Source organism: Sardina pilchardus, chromosome 4, assembly GCF_963854185.1.
Source record: "Sardina pilchardus chromosome 4, fSarPil1.1, whole genome shotgun sequence".
In the NCBI taxonomy this organism is placed as follows: domain Eukaryota; kingdom Metazoa; phylum Chordata; class Actinopteri; order Clupeiformes; family Clupeidae; genus Sardina; species Sardina pilchardus.
The window spans coordinates 5,758,249-5,773,323 of record NC_084997.1 but is presented as its reverse complement, the minus strand read 5'-3'; the positions used below and the strand labels follow the sequence as shown (position 1 = coordinate 5,773,323).

General features: G+C 46.4%; 1 protein-coding gene across 5 annotated transcripts in view; it reads left to right on the top strand.

The window, feature by feature from the left end:
• The window catches only part of abca12 (ATP-binding cassette, sub-family A (ABC1), member 12), a 49,152-nt gene extending 34,432 nt beyond the window's left edge, over positions 1–14,720 (top strand). For all 5 annotated transcript variants that reach the window (XM_062533798.1, XM_062533799.1, XM_062533802.1 and 2 more), the window contains exons 54-79: positions 112–295; positions 473–691; positions 851–1,047; positions 1,509–1,666; positions 1,768–2,004; positions 2,142–2,286; positions 2,562–2,808; positions 3,086–3,175; positions 3,772–3,871; positions 4,054–4,181; positions 4,743–4,830; positions 5,425–5,533; positions 6,164–6,218; positions 7,512–7,689; positions 8,025–8,140; positions 9,249–9,408; positions 9,618–9,871; positions 10,090–10,294; positions 10,531–10,640; positions 10,783–10,933; positions 12,466–12,600; positions 12,692–12,795; positions 12,904–12,996; positions 13,167–13,272; positions 13,512–13,649; positions 13,824–14,720. In XM_062533798.1, the coding sequence (XP_062389782.1) occupies positions 112–295; positions 473–691; positions 851–1,047; positions 1,509–1,666; positions 1,768–2,004; positions 2,142–2,286; positions 2,562–2,808; positions 3,086–3,175; positions 3,772–3,871; positions 4,054–4,181; positions 4,743–4,830; positions 5,425–5,533; positions 6,164–6,218; positions 7,512–7,689; positions 8,025–8,140; positions 9,249–9,408; positions 9,618–9,871; positions 10,090–10,294; positions 10,531–10,640; positions 10,783–10,933; positions 12,466–12,600; positions 12,692–12,795; positions 12,904–12,996; positions 13,167–13,272; positions 13,512–13,649; positions 13,824–13,925 (3,809 nt within the window). In that variant the 3' untranslated portion in view covers positions 13,926–14,720. The remainder of the gene's footprint in view (positions 1–111; positions 296–472; positions 692–850; positions 1,048–1,508; positions 1,667–1,767; positions 2,005–2,141; positions 2,287–2,561; positions 2,809–3,085; positions 3,176–3,771; positions 3,872–4,053; positions 4,182–4,742; positions 4,831–5,424; positions 5,534–6,163; positions 6,219–7,511; positions 7,690–8,024; positions 8,141–9,248; positions 9,409–9,617; positions 9,872–10,089; positions 10,295–10,530; positions 10,641–10,782; positions 10,934–12,465; positions 12,601–12,691; positions 12,796–12,903; positions 12,997–13,166; positions 13,273–13,511; positions 13,650–13,823) is intronic.
• The last annotated feature ends 355 nt before the right edge of the window (positions 14,721–15,075 follow it).

Here is a 15,075-nt window from a genome sequence, read left to right as displayed (position 1 = left end):
AATCAATGAAAAAATATCTAAGAATATCGCTTTCTCTCTATCTATCAACTCCTTTCTCCAGCCCTCTCACACATGTGCTCACGCTCATTGTGACATTGTTTTTGTCGCTAGGTAATGGAATCTTCCCTATGCACGAGGACAGCGAGTTCCCTGCCATGCCAGTGGGGGTGGCCCTCCATGGCCTGACCAAAACCTACGGGAAGAGGAACGCCATCCAGAACCTCAACCTGTCCTTCTACGAGGGACATGTCACCACGCTGCTGGGTCACAACGGAGCTGGAAAGACCACCACCATGTAAGTGCCCTAGTCCCTAGTCACAAAATATAATATACACAAAATAGCCATTTAAAAGACAGGTTTTACAGCCCTGTGCCATCTGGTATTGAGTGAAAGAGCTGACATTAAGAGTTGCTAAATGTGTTGTTGAAGTGTGTGTTTTCATTTTTGTCATATTTGTACATTTTTGTGTAGGTCTCTGCTCACTGGGCTGTTTGGCCCCTCCTCTGGTACCATTGAGGTCTATGGGAGAGACATGCAGACCAACATTGAGGAGATCCGCCAGGATCTGGGAGTGTGCATGCAGTATGATGTCCACTTTGATCACCTGACGGCCAAAGAACATCTGCTCTTGTACGGTCAGATGAAAGCGCCCCAATGGTCAAAGGCAGAACTGAATGAGCAAGTACGAAGGTGAGTGCAGACCAATTCAAAAGCCTAGAGATTACACTTGTATGTTTTCTTCAGTTGATTTTTAGTTATAAAATTCATAAAGTAAGTAGAGTTTACACAAATGCGTAATTTGTCCTGAGCTCTGAACGACCCCAATGTGCCTCTTCGCCCTTCCTGTAGGAGCCTGATGGAGACGGGCATGTATGCTCACCGGCACAAGCGCGTGGGCACCCTGTCGGGCGGCATGAAGCGCAAGCTCTCCATCTCCATCGCCTTCATCGGCGGCTCCCGCCTGGTGGTGATGGACGAGCCCACCACTGGCGTGGACCCCTGCTCCCGACGCAACATCTGGGACATTATCCTGCAGTACAAGACAGGTGAGGCACACCTAGCCGCCCGCAAACCCCCCCACTTCCACTCTGATCCGTCAGCAGGTAGACAAGGGGAAGACGTTTAAAGCGGCGCACCAAGGCGCTTAGCACTCCGGGTGGGAGGGGCGGGGGGGGCTTTGTTCTTATCGCGCTCCTGGCTTTCATTTTGAATTTAATTAAGGGAAAATGGATTTTCTGAAGGTGTGCGCGGCGGCGGAGGGAAAAGACTGAGGGAGAGGAATCCCACAGCAGATGTACTGACGGGCGATAGTTATCTCACTCACAGCTCCGGGTTCTTGTGTTTAATTAGGCTCTTCTGAGATTGGCATGGCAGAGGAAGATATTTTACTGTTTGAGAGGGTTAAAGTCATGCTTTTTCTCTGTGCCTGTGTCTGTCTCGCTTATTTAAGAAGCCCATGAGTTAACTGGCCGTGTGCTTTTGCTTCTGCTTGTTCCATTGCCTTCAGACCGCACCATCATCCTGTCCACACATCATCTGGACGAAGCAGAAGTTCTCAGTGACCGCATCGCCTTCATGGAGAGGGGCGGTCTCAAGTGCTGTGGCTCTCCCTACTACCTCAAGGACAAGCTGGCCAAGGGCTACAACCTGACCATCACAAAGAAGGTAATGACCGCGCGGACACCCAGGAAGATGGCAGGAACATGCACTAATGCGGTAGTGTTGAACAGCGTGTTGATATCAAACACTCCTCTTCCTAAACACAGGTGCAGACTCCAGACTCTGAGGAGAAGTTTGACAGTGAGGAGCTGAAGGCCTTCATCCAGTCCTACCTGCCGGAGGCGCGCATGAAGGAGGGCGAGGTGGGCGACGTGGTCTACAGCCTGCCCCCCTACAGCTCCCACAACGCCGCCGCCTTCCGCTCGCTGCTCACCGGCCTCGACCAGAACCTGGACGCCCTCCAGCTGGGCTGCTACGGCATCTCAGACACCACACTAGAGGAGGTGGGGGATGCTCACACACACACACACACACACACACACACACACACACACACACACACACACACACACACACACACACACACACACACCGCACACACACTGTGTGATTAATGTCTGACGAGCTGCTGTCCTCCCAGGTGTTCCTCCAGCTGACTAAGGACCAGGTGGATGCGGAGGAGAGGCCCTGGACGGTGTCCGAGTCCGTCCTTGACGTGCCGGCCTCCAGAGACAGCCTCCCTGACGACATCTCTGAGAGCAGCCTCAGCTTTGGAGACAAAACCAGTAAGAACTCCCCCTCACCTTGACTCCATTTGACTCCCATCACCTCCCCAGTAGCATTTTCCTCATCTCCTGTTGACAGGATAAAAAGCACACACACTTTGCGCAGTCTTTCAGGGACTGTTTTCCACTCTGTATCAAACGCTTTTGTCCTTGGAGACCTCACCCACTCTCCACACCACCACCTCCCGCTCACCCACCCTCCCCACCTCCTGCTCACCCACCCTCCACACCACCTCGTGCTCACTCACTCTCCCCACCTCCTGTGTCCCCCGCAGGTCTGACGGGCAGCTCCAGCGTGCGTGGGCTGGCTCTGTTCTGGCAGCAGGTGATGGCCATGCTGCTGAAGCGCGTGCACCACTCGCGGCGCGACTGGAAGGGCATGTTCTCGCAGGTCATCCTGCCCGTGCTCTTCGTCATCGCCGCCATGGGCCTGGGCTCCATCAAGAGCGACCTGCAGCACTTCCCCGAGATGGAGCTCTCGCCCGGCCTCTACCACATGGGCGAGCAGCACGCCTTCTTCAGGTCAGTCAGTGCACCGGGGGCATCGGAGGGCATCGGAGGGCAGTCTCCGGCGGGTGGGAAGAAGAGCTGGGTCTAGATTGAGATCGCTGACATCCACTAGCATGTCTTGTGCGCGGAAAAAGAAATGTAGCACTTTTGTTGAAGCACTGCGTGTTATGTTAAAATGTTAAACTGATTGCATGTTCCATGCTATTCCCACACACTTCTTTTGACACACAGACCAATCTGTCATGATTGGAAGGCAAACACATATGATTTATTCATGTTTTATCAACAGCAACCAGAACCCCAACTCCAGCTATCTGGTGGACGCCATGATGACCTACCCTGGCATTGACAACATGTGCTCAAACGACCCGAATGACATGTGAGTGGGCCACACCAGGCCAACAGCATTTATCACCTAGCAATCTATTTCTCTCCTTAACTATCAGTTATAGACCATTTCCCCATCTCTCTCTCTCTCCATCCTTGCATCCTCTTTCTCTCAATCTGTCTGCCTACGTTTCCCAAGAGCACCACTCCGTTTTGAACATCTCTACTCATGCCATCTGCACGCAAAATGCCCATAACGTCAGTAGCGGCGAGGATCATTTGTATTCCATAAACACATCCAGTTTATTGGATAGATTTCCCCTTACAGGCACTCAAATCAGTGTTGGCACTCATCAGCCAGACCTTAGAGGCACCATAAAATTGTCAGCTCGCGACAAAAAAAGAGAAACAGTAGCCATCTCGCCTCTCCCTGCGATGCCCTGTGGATCATCCCCACGTGGCGCTGAGCATCTGAGCGCCTGCCGCGCTGCATACAGATGTTGCTGGGCGTGACTGTGGCGCACAGCTACCCGAGATGCAAAAAAAACTGCTTACTGCGTGGCTGACTGTGACTGACTGCCCCCCCTCCTCCTCCTCCTCTTCCTCCTCCTCCTCCTCCTCCTCCTCCTCCTCCTCCTCCTCCTTCAGGTCCTGTGCCAGGGGCTCCAAGGATGGGCCGTTCACTTGGACCTCCAGTGGAAACCGCTCCAAGCCATTTTTGCCCTGCAAGTGTGCCAACTCTCAGCAGGTGTGTGCCCAAGTCGGAGGCTGCGTGTGTGTGGGGATGTGTGTGTGTGATCCCCCTCTCAAGGGGCATTAGGCAGAAAACACTCTGCTCTACACAAGTGTTAAAGTGTGTGAATGTCTGGTGGAAGCCTTTTTTGGGAAGAGCAGAATTTGCAAGTGATCTATTTTGATGTTCATCACCAGGTCTGTGAGCATGACAACTATAGGCCTCCTCACATCCGGAACCCCTCCTCCCAGATAGTGCACAATCTCACTGGATTAAATGTGGAGGACTATCTCCTGGCCAGTGCTAATGACTTCATCAGAAACAGGTACATACCAAATACACAAACAGCTGGATTGTGTGGCTATGTTTCTGTATGTCTAAAACATCCTTATGAACATTCTGTCTCCTAATAAACCATGTGCGGTACTTTGGCAAGAAGTTGTTAAACATGACACGAAGTACTGTTGTAATTACGATAACATTATAGATTAATTATGCTTATTAATGTGTATATGTGTGTATGTGCACATTATTTGTGGTGTGTTTGTTTATTCTGGCGTCTGACACGAGTAGCAGCTCAGAAGCTCTTCCAAAATTATATTTTTTGAAATAGAAAACTATCTATCTGTGTATCTATTTTTCTCTCTATGAGACAGGTTTATTTCAGGCATTTATTTTAAGCATAGGCGAGGGCTGTCTGTGTGAGTGCACCTGTCCATCATCCATTGCTGTTTTGTTTACTGCTTAATTAGAGTTGCCTTAAGCATGACAGGGGACGTCTGACTTAAATATGCTTAAATGAGCTTAGTTTGCCCTCAAGAACAGTCAGATCCGTCATAGCATCAGGTTTGGATGCTGCACAAAATAACTTGATTTTTTGATGCAGGTATGGAGGTTGGTCGTTTGGAAAGCCTCTGCCCCCTGACCTAAAGATGGACTTGTATGATGTGCCAAAGAACAGGACTCTAACCAAGGTAACAGTGTGTTCAGTGCTGACTTTTTTATGATTTATGAGTTTAGCTGTTAAAGCCATGGCTCTGAGTTGAAAAATGTTGCGTATCCAGACTCATTAAGCCGTTTCTATAGCTCTGGGTCTGTTGGGAACACCCATTAAATTTGATTCTTTCTGTGCACGACTCTGGCTGCTCCCTCATTTTTTATATTGCCATTAAATTCATGCAATCAATAATGCAATTCCCCTGTAAAACCTCTGTCCAGATTGGGATAGGCATACCGTCTCATGATATTTTATGACTGATGGCAGTGTGTGTGTGTGGGTGTGGGTGTGCGTGTGTGTGCCTGTGTGCATGTGTGAGCATGCACAGTGTGTGTGTGCATGTGCGTGTGTGTGTGTGTGTGTGTGTGCGTGTGTGTGTGTGTGTGTGTGTGTGTGTGTGTGTGTGTGTGTGTGCACGCGCATGTGTGTGCCTGTGTGCATGTGTGTGTGTGTGTATGTGTGCGTGTGTGTGTGAGTGCACGCACATGCATGCATGTGCATGGCTATGTGTGTGATTGTGTGCATGTATTGCATGTCTCTCTATATTAACCTGCCGGCTTCCTGTCACCAGGTCTGGTACAACCCAGAGGGCCACCACACCATGCCAGCCTTCCTAAACAGCCTTAACAACTTCATCCTGCGCTCCAGACTCCCAGCCGACAAGGACCACCAGCAGTACTGTGAGTCCATGCTTCTGTCCTTTCCTTGTTTGCATTAATAAACCCGTCAGTGACCAGGGGAGGTGTGGACCTCCGTTCATGTCTGGGAAGCAGGCTGCATCTAAATGATCTGTCTGCGTTGCCTGAGTCCACCACGCTAACGACCGTGGCTCCGAGCCGAGAATAGACCGAGGCCACCGCCGTATGTGCTCTCTCTCTCCGAGCCTCGGCAAGGCTGGTCTGATTGCGACTGACAGGGGGCAGTGTGTCTCTTCCTTTCCCTCCCAGCCATCACAGCGCGGCTCTGGGTAGAGGGAATGCTAATTAGCGGTGCTGAGAGCTGCATTGAGAAATGGAGCCGGACTGGTGCTGCAGCCCCTTATTTCAACACTGCCAGCCCCAGCCAGGGCCAGAGATTCACTGTCTGCCTACCGGCAAGATTAATACAATCCCAGCAGTCAATAAAGGAATAGGGGGTGGAATGCAATCATTCAAATGTAGCCGGTAAACTCATTCAGGCCGAGAGCGAGTGTAAATCCACGGGAACTGCAGGAGGGGAGCAGATTATGTGCCAGTGACGTGTCTTTTGTGGACATGGTGTATCGGGGGCTGAGGTGACATAACAATTCCTTCTGTTTTGCTTCTGTGCAGCCATCTCCGTCTCCAGTCATCCTTACCCAGGCCAGGTGGAGGAGGAGGACGCCATGTAAGAACACTCTCACTGCTTCACATCTGACATGATATTCATGAATCAATCAAATATTTATGTGACATGGTTAGGTATAGCACAGAGCAATACAACTGTACACGCTGCGGTATTCAGATCGTTCACACCACCATAAGACCAGTCTGATGAGAACCAGTCGAATTAACCGCTCATGCCTCAAGAGGCATCTAGCCATTGTCTTGATGGGCTGATGGGCTTGTTAAAATAATGCAATCCGACTTGTGTATTTACTCAGATTTGATTTTTTCTAATGGATTTTCTTCAGCGTGGGGTATCGATCACTGACCCTACATAATGTCTGCTTACTCTCAAGGTGGTTCTGAGGTTCATTGATTCAACGCTAGCATCCATACTGTGCATTTTAAATCACTGTAGGCTGTTAGCTGTGTTTAATATGAAGGCTCCCGATATGAGCGCCACTGGTTTTCTCAAACACTTTGGATGCACTTGGAGCCGAGCCAACAGCGTGATTGTGGTAGAAAAAGCTTTACTGCATGAATAAAAAACAGAAATGGGGGGACGCAGGAGGAGAAAGAAAAGAGAGACAGATGGCTTGAAGAGGGAGGAGGAGAAGTGAAATAATAGGTGACCATGGGAGCTATGCATTTTAAATTCTACTGTGAAAAAGGCATTCAGCTTTGTATGTGCCTTGCATGTTCTATCATGCTGAACGTGTATAGCATGTTGTCTAGTCGCCCGGACCTGATAGTAGCTGATCTGTGAACAGAATCAGTGTTGATCTGATGTAAACTTGCACTTTAGCAGGGGAGCATCCAGGTCTGGAGTCAGTTAGGATCACACTGACCGGGTTTCACAGTTTTGAGGTTTTTGCTCACACATGCCTACTCCGATAGAAGAGGCACCATACTGATAAGAGAAGGAGGAGTGAATAGGGGCCTCAGGTGAGACGTTAGGTGGACATTAATGTAGCAACACTGGATGATAAGAAATGACCACCAAGAAAAGCTTGGCCAAAAATGCTTGGCCAAAAACTGCTGGGCAGTTGCCTTCTTGCTATTAGAAACGAAACACACACACACACACACACACACACACACACACACACGCACACACACACACACACACACACACACACACACACACACACACACACACACACACATGTATATACAGTATATCCAAAACATATCTGTATTTATTAACAGATATCCACATCTGTGTCCTCTGGCACTTTAAGGAATACTGTAGGAAGGGATAAAATGTGCCTTCATGGCCTGTGCCTGATCTGTTTGTCATGTATTTGTATGTCAGGGTGAAGGGCTTGGTCAACACCCTGGTGGCACTGTGCATCCTGACCGGCTTCTCCATCATGACGGCCAGCTTTGTGGTCTACGAGGTCCAGGAGCACCATAGCGGCTCGAAGCGGCTGCAGCACATCTCGGGCATCAGCGAGCCTTTCTACTGGACCGTTAACTTCCTCTACGACATGGTACGTAAACCCCAAGACATTCATTTAAGACGAATGTTTTCATATTCTACATTCTCTGCCTTTTTTCTGTCCCCTTCCTTATATGCGGTAGAATAGCTGAGTACAGCATTACTCAACAAAGTCACGCAACTCCATTGAGCTTTTCAACCTGTGACTAAAGGCTGATTTATACAGATGGCATGCGCTGGTGATATATGGTTTAATTATGTGTGTGCTTATACTTTTGCAGTAAATATGAAATATCAGCCCTTTATGACTGCCAGTAGATTATGTGACACTTGGAAGCTGGAGGATTGTGATCTATGTAATGGAGAGCTTTGCCCTTTTCTCTGCAGGCGCTGTATTTGGTTCCGGTGGCACTCTCCGTGGCCATGATCGCTGCCTTCCAGCTGCCAGCCTTCACCGAGCGACAGAACCTGGGGGCGGTGACTCTGCTGCTGGTGTTGTTCGGGTCAGTGCCACTCCTCTGTCAGTGCTGGGACAACCACATCAGCTGTCCCATTGTTCGCTTCCATTCCGTGTACAGGCCCTGTTTCTTTTCAAAGCTCTGCGGGACTTGTCAGTCTTCATACTCGTCTGTGGAATAACTTCATTGTTGTGTAGGAGCCGGTTTTCTCTGACGTTAATGGATAATGCTTTATGCTGACTGGCTGCTTGAATTCATAGCTGGCATATATTGCTTGTCTTTGGCCCACGAGGCAAAACAGAGATGCTAATACTGCAAAAAAATAGCAGATAGTTAGCATTCTCAGTGGGAATGCTAATGACTGTGCGTCCATCCTGAATAAACCTCCCTGGATATAGCCACTGTTAGTCGGATCAGATTTAGCTGCCTGCAAATACTGGAATCAGCGCTTTGCCTAAGTAAAGAGAACAGCTGCTTATAGGTTCACCACATAGCTGTCTGTGCTAAAAGTCCTCCATGAAGGCTCACAGCATCCCAGCCTGTAGATTTACACATGGCCGTGAGGAAGGACTGCTACACCCAGAGGAGCTCCGCGCTCGGTGTCCATTTATCAGAACAGCTGCTAGATTCCCAGACCACAAATAACGTGGCGTCACATGGACAGCTGTAGGTTCTCACCTGAGCATGCTTAATGGCTCTCGCTCACTTGCCTGTGTCTTGGCACTGCCTCAGGAGAGCCCCACCCCACCCCCACCCCTTCCACTCTGGCTGGAGCACATCCTCCCCCCTTGACCCCTCCACCCCAATCACCAAGAGTAATGAATAAAAAAGCAGATCATTTGGTGGAGGAAAAGGAGTGGGAGAGCCAGTGCCTCACCGTGAGGAAATAGATGAAGTCATTTATCTTTCAGCCCTTGTGCTTGGCTCTTGGAGTCCCCCCCCCCCTCATTCTAGATTGTTTCTAGTTCCAGGAAGTTCCCCTCAGTAACTTTTGTAAAATGCCACTGCCTCGTTGACTTACTTGAAATTCTCACCATGTGTGTAAAAATGTAAATGTTATGAGCCACATTTGGCCCCAGTGGTGGTGGTGGGGTTTATTGTTTTAGTCTTAAGTTTAAACTCACTATATGAAATTCTGCTATATCCTGCACAGGTTTGCCACCTTCCCCTGGATGTATCTACTGACCGCCATCTTTAAAGATGCAGAGATGGCCTTCATCAGCTATGTGTGCATTAACCTCTTCATCAGTGTCAACACCATCATCTCCACTTCTATACTGTACTTCCTGGGGACACTCAATGAGAACGATGAGGTGAGGCTACATCAAAGATGAGATGATCCTTGGGTTTAAACACGTCCCAATGATGAATTATTTGAACTAGTCATGTAACAAAGGAACAAAGCTGATGCAACTCACATAAATAGATCAAACACTTGCACATAAAATAATGATGCCGCTTCAAAGACGGTGGTCTTTTTTTCACCCCTCCCGTTGTTTTCTGTGTCTGATTCTCCTCACAGAGCATCCAGGCGGTGTACAACACCTTGCGCCACGTGTTCCTTGTCTTCCCCCAGTTCAGCTTTGGCAACGGGCTGATGGAACTGGCTCGGGTAGACTTGCAGGTTCAGATCCTGAAGGCCTATGGCGTGGATGCTTACAAGGACCCGTACAGCACAGACATGCTCGGCTGGATGTTCGTCTCCCTTGTGCTACAAGGGCTGCTGGCCTTCGTACTGCGGCTGCTGATGAACAAGTGGCTCATGCGCAAAATCAGGTTAGATTTGAGAAGAGTCATCAACAGCATTAATACATGTTGTAGCACAGATAATAACATATGTGGGAATACACACAGCATAGATGAATACAATCCGAAAAAAGATGTCAGTTAACCTGACTAATGATTTTTTTTTTTATTTCAGTTGAGTTGCTACTAAACCATACGCTGTAATGCTCTGTCCAGCTGACTCGGTAATTAACCTTCTCTCCCCACAGGAGCTTCTTCTGCCGTGGAAAGGTCGTGTCTCAGAAGGGCACCTGGGACGAGGATGAGGATGTGGTCGCAGAGCACCGCCGCGTCGACAGTGGGGAGGCTGACACTGACGTGCTTCAGCTGAGCCAGCTCTCCAAGATCTATCAGCATCTCAACAAGAAAGTACAGGCTGTCAAGAGGCTGTCTGTGGGCATACCCGCTGGAGAGGTATGTATTAGTGCAATAATTATATGTGACTTATATGAGACTTATCATATATGACTTGCTTACCGGTATATTGAAGAATTGATCACACATTCGATGTTGGTTACAAAAAAGTAAGCTGTGATCATCACTTTATGAAATGTTTTATTTTAGGGGGAAATTCAAGTTACTCTCAAATGCTACAGATCAGCTATGTCAACAGTAATTATTTAAAACGTATATCTGGGTCTACTTTTCAGTGCTTTGGACTTCTTGGTGTCAATGGAGCTGGGAAAACAACCACCTTTAAAATGCTGACAGGAGACGTCAGCCCTACTAATGGAACTGCCCAAATCCGAGACTCGGAAGGGTAAGTTCAGAATCTAGACAATACTTTCTGCCACATTATGGTGAGCTCACTTGCTAGCTACTGTATGCACATTTTGACCTCCATGTGCCCTGTAAATGTGTCTGCTGGGTGAATCCTAACTCTCGCTCATGTGTCTCTGCAGGCGTTTGGTTGACATCATGGACTGCAGGAACGAGGGCATAAACATCGGCTACTGTCCTCAGGTGGACGCTCTGGATGACCTGCTGACCGGAGAGGAGCACTTGTACTTCTATGCCAGAATTCGTGGAATATCTAAGAGGGAAATGGACAGAGTAAGGAGCAGCTCACACTGTATATATACACAATGTGCTTTCACCATCACCCACTACTTATGTTCATGCAAAATATGAGGCATTGAATTGTTTGCTATTCCATTTAAAAGGCTTGCCAGCATTAGAAAAATAAGATCTCTGAAGTCTAATGATAAGAAGCGCAAATACTGGCTTCTGTATTTATATGCAGTCTCTGTAGGCATCACTCATTATCCTCTAACATTTGCTTGGTTAGCTTGAAGACATCTTGAAAAGCGGCAGTTTTTTTTTTTTTCTTTTAAAGCTTTTCGTGCCAAGATTTCCCTTGCTTTAATTTGCACGAGAAAGTGTCTCTCCCAAGGTTTAGCTGCTTCTTCTTTCATCATGCGGGGTAGGGAGCAGGGAGTCGGGAGGGAGGGAGAATCACCAGGGACCTGGCTTTTGGTTAGGTGCTTAGGGCTTTGGAATGGTCAGAGTGGTTCATCTGGCTGGTAACTGCTGCCTCTCCTCCACATTGATTAATGGCCAAGCTAATTAATCTGAAATTCTCTCAGGATTATGGGATGTCTTTCTCTGGGACTTCTTGCTGCCACTGGAGGTTAAATCTTCACAAGACAAACAATTCAAAGTGATGGTTTATGGAATCTTTTTGAATTTCAATTTGGATACATCGGGAGGGCTTTCACGTACAGTAATCCGGAGAAAAGACTTTGTAAGATGTAAACAATCCAATATTCAGTAGGATTTGGAAATGCTTTTAATATAAGCCAATTTGAGGTAAAAGCCTCAGACAATTGTGTGCCATCTGGAAAGAAGGACATCAGCAAATGAAAATATTTGCAGTAGCTTGAGAAACTCAAGCTATTGAGTTTTCCACTCCTCGCTCTGAGTGTTCAGAAAGCCACATTCCAGTCATGCTCTGACAGGCGCAATGACTTTCAGGACACTTGAATCATACAGGAGACAATTTGTCCAAGCGCCACCTGCACAAACAGGTCTGACAAACATGTCTGACTACATGTCTGAAGGTATTACATGAGTCCCGGCACTCACTGCCAAAACATCATTGTTTTCATGTAGCCACTTTCACAATAGAGAATTTTGTCAGCATTCATTTACTGTCAGGTGTTGATTTGTAGTTACAGATTAGTGCAGCAATAGAACATCTGAACTCCTTTCACACCTAGAGAAGCATGTCCAGGTGCTTTCAGGTGTCCGCTATGTCCAGACCCAGACAAGTTAGCATGATGCCTGACGTGACATCACTCTGTCCAGACCCAAACAAGTTAACACTATGTGACTATGTGATATCACTCAGACATTTGTATCTTAAAATAGAAGCCACCCTCCTTTGTTCTCTGTGTGCCCATTGTTGTAGATAAGAATGCTTGTGTTGCTTATGACAATTTCTACATGATTGAGAAGTTGCAGAAGCGCTTGCGTGGGAATATGAAGCTAGACGGATATATCTTCTAGTTAACTTATTGTGCAGTACAGTTAATGACATCTGATTTGTGCATTTCCAAATGAATGTGTCTTATAATTGTTTGTAGGTGGTGAACTATCTGCTGAGGAAACTAGAGCTTGGTTACCATAGGAACACTCCCTCTGAGAACTACAGCTGTGGTACTCGCCGAAAGCTCTCGACTGCTCTGGCCCTGGTTGGAAACCCCCAGATTCTGCTCCTAGTAAGTACCCTAGAGTAATCACTAAGTTCTCATGAATGTTTAGTGTTGTATAAAGTCATCATGGCTATCTCTCCCCTTCCTATACACCTAGGACGAACCTAGTTCGGGTATGGACCCCCGTTCCAAACGTCACCTCTGGAAGATCATCTCAGAACAAGTGAAGGAAAAATGTGCAGTGGTGTTGACCTCACATAGGTAGACCATCTTACCAACACGGCTGTATTCTTACAATTACATTACACATAATACGTTCTCCATGAGCGTAGACCTACCATAGGCTAATGCTATCTTTGTGTTCCACAGCATGGAGGAGTGTGAAGCCCTTTGCACTCGTCTGGCCATTATGGTGGAGGGCCAGTTCAGATGTCTGGGCTCCCTGCAGCACATCAAGAACAGGTCAGAGCCCCTGTCCGTCACCCTGTCTGTATTCCCTCACCGTATTGGTCATTGACTTTGGGTTCCCCTGCAGATATCCTCTTCACTCTCACTGTTATGATGGCTCTACCTCTTTTATGATGGTCACTCAGACCTTAGCATTAAAACAATATTTTGTGTTCCACTGACAGGTTTGGTAGTGGATTCACAGTGAAGATGTACCTGGAGATGGCCTCCTGCAATGTAGACACCATCTCCAAATACATGCAGGAACATTTCCCCAGCACATACCTGAAGGTGAAGAAACTGGACAAAAAGATATCAATCAATCATCAATCAAATTTTATTTATATAGCACATTTCATATGGCATACATAGACTCAATATACTAACCACACAGTAAAATGATTAAATATGTTTTTTTTGTTATTAGACCATTCCATTATTATTGTTGGTGGTTTTTAATGAAGTTGAGTTTGGTGTAGGTGTGAGAATTAAATATCATCATGACTCAAAGCATTTTTCACTATCCACAGGACCATCACTCTACAATGGTGGAATATCATGTTCCCATCGCCCCTGGTGGAATAGCTGACATCTTTGACCAGTTAGAGTCTAATAAGACTGCACTGCAGATCAAGCACTTTTCTGTTAGCCAGACCACTTTGGATGAGGTGAGCACTCAACGCAGTCAGATAGGATGGGGTGTGTGTGTGTGTGTGTGTTTGTGTGTGTGTGTGTGTGTGTGTGTGTGAGAGTGAGAAAGAGAGAGAGAGATAGAAAATGAGAGAGAGTGGGAGATGGAAAGTGGTGGAACAATTTTTGACCACTATGAATTTTGCCTCCAGGTCTTCATCAACTTTGCCATGGGGAAGGTCGGGATGGAGGCGGTGCATAGCGAGGGCTCTGACTCTGACAGCCTTGACTCCTTTGACGCTATGGACATATGAAGGATCCAGTTCTCTAACTAAATAGCCAAGGCAATAAATTATCTGTATCAGGAATATACAAATATACTTTTATACATTGAATACAATAAATGAGGGGAAATCAATTGTTTTATTTTCATAACTTTAATTGTTGATTGTCAAGCTTTGATCACATGCTGTCATTTATGAAGTCTTTTTTATAAATTGCACTTTACCCTGGTTGAAATCTTGCTACTATATGGCAACAATAGCCAATGCAGTAGATGTCATCACATTTGTATCAGACAACATTTAGTACCGTTTTAGTTTTAATGTTTATTGTCTGGGGGAAAATGAAGTAATTTTATGGTCTTTCATTGTATTTATTCTATTCACAATATGCACTGTTACTGCAAACCCATGCATTCCGCATTTTTTCGTGATACCCAAGAAGTCTTTGTTTACTTAATATATGTTGTTTTTATGAAGGCAAGCCGGAATAGAATGTATATGCACATGCAATCTTTAAAGGCTTACAATTCGGATTGTGTCAGCATCTGTGAACCCAGAGCCTTTCCCCTTGATCTGGGTATATAAGTTAAACTCTTCTCACAGGTAGCCTTTAGGCCTACACATAAATCACTAAGACCTTTTGGACTCACAGATACAAATGCCCCCCCTCCCCATGTCTATGTATTCTCACTCTCTTCTCTATTAATAAGATCTCTCACTGCACTCCCCCCTTATAATGTGTTGAATATTTCATTGGCTTTTTATTATATGGTTTGGGGCTAAATGTTCTAAGCTTTTTCTACATTAAAACTTTTTTCAAGCGCAGTCCCTGGGTGCCTTATTCTTTGGAAGACCTTTTACTCAAACACACGGTGTTAGACTATTCTGTTGCACTAGATAAAACCTAATGTCATTAAACCATTCTCCTCATCATTGGTTGTACAGTGTACATAGCATTATGGTACGAACATTCTGGAAACTTTTGCAACTGTGATGATATGGTGTAGGTCTAGTGAGTTATGGTTATGGTTACAATTAGCACACTTATACTTTTGATAATGGTAACTTAGCACACTTACACTTTTGTCCAAAGCAATCTGCAGAATATGAACAATATGATAGTTAAAACAATGACAGTTTTTGTAACAATGACAATATGATAGGCATGTCAATAATGAAA